We start from the raw sequence: 5435 nt of genomic DNA on the forward strand, positions 1-5435 counted from the left end.
TAGCTTATGCAGTTGCTCTGTTGCTATGGAAACATGACATCAAAATGACGTTTCCCGTTTAAAAGCTTTTAACTAAATTCCTGCCTGTCAGATGTAGGCCCCATTTTGAGCATGGAGCTGCCTCGAGCAAGCGAGTGAATGAGCGCACTGCCTCTCTCCCATGGTGCGTTGGCCAGGCCTGAGGCCCTGCCTGACTGCCATCCTTAACCCTGCAGGTGCCTCCAGCATGGCAGCAGCCGAAGTACCCAGCTACCTTGTGTCTCCTCAGACGGAGAAGCACCGGCGGGCCCGCAACTGGACAGATGCGGAGATGCGTGGCCTCATGCTGGTCTGGGAGGAGTTCTTCGATGAGCTCAAGCAGACCAAGCGCAATGCCAAGGTGTACGAGAAGATGGCCAGCAAGCTCTTCGAGATGACCGGGGAGCGCCGACTAGGCGAGGAGATCAAGATCAAAATCACCAACATGACCTTCCAGTACAGGTGGGCACGCAGGATGGTTATGGGAGGGTCCAGGCAGGTTGCTCTACTCTTGCCCACTTCGTGTTATGAGTCAGGGAGGGTATGTGTGGCCTGGGCTGGATGATCTGTTGGGCAAGATGGCCTTCTAAAACCATTTATTCAGCCTCCTATTGGGAATAAGGGGAAACTGAGGTCCACAAGCAGGAAAGTGGTCCTGAGCTCTCAAGTGGCAAGTCTGGGAATGTCAATTCAACTTTCTGGGACTGGGGCTGGAGCTGTCCCATCATGAGGATGTTTTCAAGGTTGGCATTAGATCTGCCTCCTGCCTGCCATGACACCGCAGAGATGGGTGTTAGGCAGCACCAGACCTGAAGGCCTGCTTCCTGGACTGGGGCTCCAGGGGACCAGTTGGTCTTGGCTCTGCCTGCCTCACTGATCACAGCACCCAAGTTGGGCTTGGTGCTGTTTAAAGGAAATGGAAGCCATAGTGAAAGAGGAAACTGACTCCCAGGCCTGGCTGATCTCCATACCCTGAGACTGAGTGCCAAGTCAGCCCCTGCCATGTGCCTAAGGCCAACCTCAGGGTTGGTGAGAGGGCTGTTTAGGGGGCTTCCTAGACAGCATAAAATGCTGACCTGAGGACTCCCCAAACGGGTCTCTGACTTTGCTACATCTCAGCTGTAGACTGTCTTAGCATGCAGCTGAAGGAGAGCCTGGAGGGAACTGATGCTAAGGCCTGAAATGCCTCTGGCATCCAGGAGGGAACAGCTGTGGTGTGCCTGACCTATCTGGAAGAGTCAAATGCAGGGCAGGGATCATGGATGGGATGGAGATTGTGGACTTTGGAGGCATTGAGAAAATAGTGGGTGGGACGAAGGACGTGGTATAAAGTGAAGGTCATGTGCAGGAGGCGTCACTGTAGGAGTTGGACAATGTCGAGGGAGGACAGTTGTTAAGAGTACTTCCCCAAAAGACAGGATCAACAGGCTGGGTCTAAGGGCCTGTTCAGAAGGGAGATGCTATCCCAAGAGACTCTCAAACATACTAGTAGTTCATCTGGTGAGTTGGGCAGATGGGAGGCTGGTGCAGAACTTACCATAGGAATAGCTTTGTGGTGCTCAGCCAGACTCCATAGAAGATAGGTACCTTCATAGGTGAGGAGATACCCCAAGAAAGAGAAGGGACCTTGCCTGGCCCATGAATCACGTGCCCTGGGAGACATGGAGGCCCAACAAGACCTTGGACAGTCCATGATGCCCTGAAACTCCATTTCTGACTGCTGATTTAACTTCTAAGGGTCATGGAAGGAGTGAAAGGGTCTTAAGCCTTGCCTGTCCATGGCTCATTCTGACTCTAGTGCTGTCCCCAGTAGAGCCTATGAGCCCAAACCTACAGCTCCAGCAGCTGCTTGGACTTGCTGGCCTCAGGGTCATTTAGTAACTGATATTAAATTTCAGCCTTTCTTACGAAGAGAGAGCTGAGAGGCAAGTCTAGTGCCCTCGGGAGCAGGCATGAACAGTCAGAGATAGCAGCCATAGCCTGGCTTACTCACTCTCCATACCTGTTCCAGTTTCTGGGAGAGGTGGGAGGTTCTACTGGCTGTTTCCTTAGCCTCTTTGACTTAGTGGCTCACAGTGTCTAACTGGGTTATCCATTATTTATCTTGAAAGCCTCCCTCAGTGTCTGTCTCCGTTCCTAGAGGTGGTTGTAAGCCAGGAAGACCCGGGAGATGATGATGCATGGGAGGAACAGCCATTGCAGTCTGGGAGCAGGAGGCATAGCACTTCAGTGTATGAAGCACATACAGACTATGGCTCCTCAAGCCGAGCAGTTCTTTATCTATCTCTTCCTAACCCCTCATGGCAGAGTCTTTTCTTTTTACAGGAGCTGTCTATATATTAAGTTTTTAGCATATAGGAAATCTGAACAGGTAGCTAGGTTTCATGGAATGTAATTTATTAAAATACCACGTGGAGCCTCCTCACTGGAGACAGGCTTTCCCCATTTCTCCAAGGAGTGGGCTGGCTTACGTGGAACAGAAAAAACTGGGGAGGGGGTTCTCTGGAAAGGAAGAGCTGGGTAGAAGGCTGCCATGGCCCCAGGGGGCTTGATGGTTACCCTGCTCTTCATCCAGAGCGGACTGTGCTCTGTCCTGTGTAACTTGTCTCTGCTTTTTCATGCCATCACGCCATGGGGTGGAGCCCTCCAGACCCTGGATGCTATTCCCCAAGGCTAACCCCTGCTGTGACTGACCACAATCTATCCTGAGAAGCAGCCCCTGTCATTGGCTATGCCTGTATTGGGGGCTCATTTAACCAGCTCTCTATCTTCAGGGACCACTGGGACTAGGGTCAGCCCAAGCAGAGAACCCTGTATGGGCCCAAGGTGGCCCTGAGGGCTGAAATGCTCCTGCCCACTCTGCCTATAGTCTCTTTCTATGAAGACCAGAACTATCTAGCCAGCGTGTGTCCTGTCTCCCCAGTCTTCCTGCCCTCCCTTCCCAGGGGATGCTCAAGGACAAGGATGTGACAGTCCTTTCAGTGAGACAGGATCCATCCATGGGAAAAGTTAGGGCACAGGGTCTTGAGGGCATTGGCCACACCGATCTGACCTTCGACTTTGACACAGTAGAGAGGGGATGTCAATCACTGTGAGTTGGCACTGACCACCCAGCCCCATAGACTCTGGGCAGGCTGTGGGTTTGAGAGCTAAGTTAGACTGAGCACAGGGCTGGAATGGTAGCAGCATTACAGTGATACGGCATAACATACCTTCCTGGTAGGTTCAGCTGAGGACATTGTTGGAGCCTGGCCTCTTGTTTACCAGGCATTGTTTTATAAAACCTTCCCTGTAGCTTTATGAAGGGTTCACTTTTCCCATCTCTGTTTTACTAATGTAAAACATGAAGGCTCAGAGAGGTTAATGAACCTGTCCAAGATCACACTGTGTGTGCAAGATACAGGCTCAGAGCTGTGAGTGTTGTTTTCCTGCGGCCTGCTGTTACCTCTCCTGGAGGCATCTTTGTAGAATACAAGTGCTGCATGGCAATTTCTTCTATGTTGGTATCTCATACACAGTCTCATCACTGCGCTAACTTATATAAAAAGCACTCAGTTCATTGCAGTGAGTTTAGAACCCGCAGAAGAGAAGAGACCACAGGAACCAGCCCCAAGCTCCCAGCACCTATGGGTGTCCTTGCTCATGCTTGGGTTTCCTTTCTGACACCCAAAAGCTGTGCAGGGCCCAGCACCTCTCTACCTTCTGTCCAGTGTCACGGGGGCCCTAGGGCCTGACTGATTTTACCAAGGAAGCCAGTGCTGGCCGAGAGTGGCTCCCGCCTGTGTCAGCATGACTCCCCCCGGGGACCTAGACCCCTTGTGTGCCACGCTACCCAGGGGCCAGGCAGGACAGGCTGCACCTGCTGTTTCTCACCTTGGCTCTTGTGTCTCTCGTTTCAGGAAATTAAAATGCATGACAGATAGCGAGTCCGTCCCGCCGGACTGGCCCTATTACCTAGCCATTGATAGGATTCTGGCCAAGGTCCCTGAGTCCTGTGAGGGCAAACTGCCGGATGGCCAGCAGCCGGGGCCCTCCACGTCCCAGACCGAGGCGTCCCTGTCACCGTCTGCTAAGTCCACCCCTCTGTACTTACCGTATACCCAGTGCTCCTATGAAGGCCGCTTCGAGGACGATCGCTCCGACAGCTCCTCCAGCTTACTGTCCCTTAAGTTCAGGTAGTGTGTGTTCGCCCTTCCTCTCTTGACCTAGCACTGCCTTGGCAACTCCACCCCCTGCCCCATCCCCAAATGGGGCCAAGGCTCCAGTGCTCGGAGCTAGGGACTGGCAGTGGCACAGTGGCATGCTGTGGTGTCCTCTGCCCTGACTGGCTGCACAGGCCATAGCTGCGTGCCTTGCCCAGGGCCAGGGCAGCCTCAGGGCAGCAAGTGCTCTAGTGCCAGGGGGCAGGTGGGGCTGGTCCAAGGCTCTATCACCTCTTACCTGCCTGGAAAGTTCTTTGACCTCTCTGACCTCTGTCTCCCACTATAAATGAGGATAAATCAGCATGTCTTAAGGAGAGAAGACACTGGGACAGGCACCAAGCACGCCCTCCCTGTCTGTCAAGCCCCAGCATGGGCCCCACCTCAGTAACAGGTCCTCTCAACATGGAGATTTAGGTCTGTACCTCCTGAGCAGTGAGTGGGCCATGTGTTCTCTGTCTTCTCTCCCATCACATTCTAGGCCTGTGTTGGCTACACACCTGTGCCTGCTAGACACTCATAGACCCTGTAAGAGTTGGGGGACAAGTAGGAGACACTCTGTGGCTTTGGGCTGTGGAGTCCAGAGCAGACACTTCTGAGGAGGGGATGTTTAGGGTGGGTTTCCAAGGTAAAATAGGAGTCAAGCAGTTGAAGAAACTAGGAAATGTGGCTTTGAGTTATGGGCCTTCAAGCCTGTCTCAAAGTAGGTAGGATAGGGAAGGTGTCTCCTTGGCGGCCTCTGAACCTAATGTCCCTGGGGGTGATGGAGGGAATTTGATTAATTTATCCAGAAAGCCCTTCCCTAGAGGGAATTTCCCATTCAAGGGCCCAGACAAAAATCTGTCTTTACTAGAGCCAGGCCAAGCTAGCAGAGAAGCCTGAGATTTATGGCCAATTGTTCCCGTGGCTTACCGAGGATTTCTGGGCACAGCAGCCTGGGGCTCTGTCCTCAAGACTGACTGATCACCCCACTTTGCTCAGGACACAGAGCACAGGACAGGCACTGGAGGCTACCAGAATAGGCCTTGGGGTGTGGGGATCCAGTGGCTTTTGACAACTCCCTGCTGTCCAACAGGGTTTTTAGACTGGCAGAGAGCAACCATGGGGCCTCTCCTGAGGAGGAACCCAGCTGCGCTCTCTCTCTGTCTCTCTCTCTGTCTCTCTCTCTGTCTCTCTCTCTGTCTCTCTCTCTGTCTCTCTCTCTCTCTCTCTCTCTCT

The 5435-nt window shown here is 53.0% G+C and overlaps 1 protein-coding gene across 2 annotated transcripts in view; it reads left to right on the forward strand.

The window, feature by feature from the left end:
* Msantd1 (Myb/SANT DNA binding domain containing 1) overlaps positions 1 to 5435 on the forward strand; it is a 6554-nt gene continuing 1119 nt past the window's right edge. The window contains exons 1-2 of one of the 2 annotated variants that reach the window (XM_005365915.2): positions 1 to 480; positions 3918 to 4193. In XM_005365915.2, the coding sequence (XP_005365972.1) occupies positions 161 to 480; positions 3918 to 4193 (596 nt within the window). In that variant the 5' untranslated portion in view covers positions 1 to 160. The remainder of the gene's footprint in view (positions 481 to 3917; positions 4194 to 5435) is intronic. The other variant, XM_013353297.2, reaches the window with a different exon arrangement.

Source organism: Microtus ochrogaster, unplaced genomic scaffold (assembly GCF_000317375.1).
Source record: "Microtus ochrogaster isolate Prairie Vole_2 unplaced genomic scaffold, MicOch1.0 UNK5, whole genome shotgun sequence".
Taxonomy (NCBI): Eukaryota; Metazoa; Chordata; class Mammalia; order Rodentia; family Cricetidae; genus Microtus; species Microtus ochrogaster.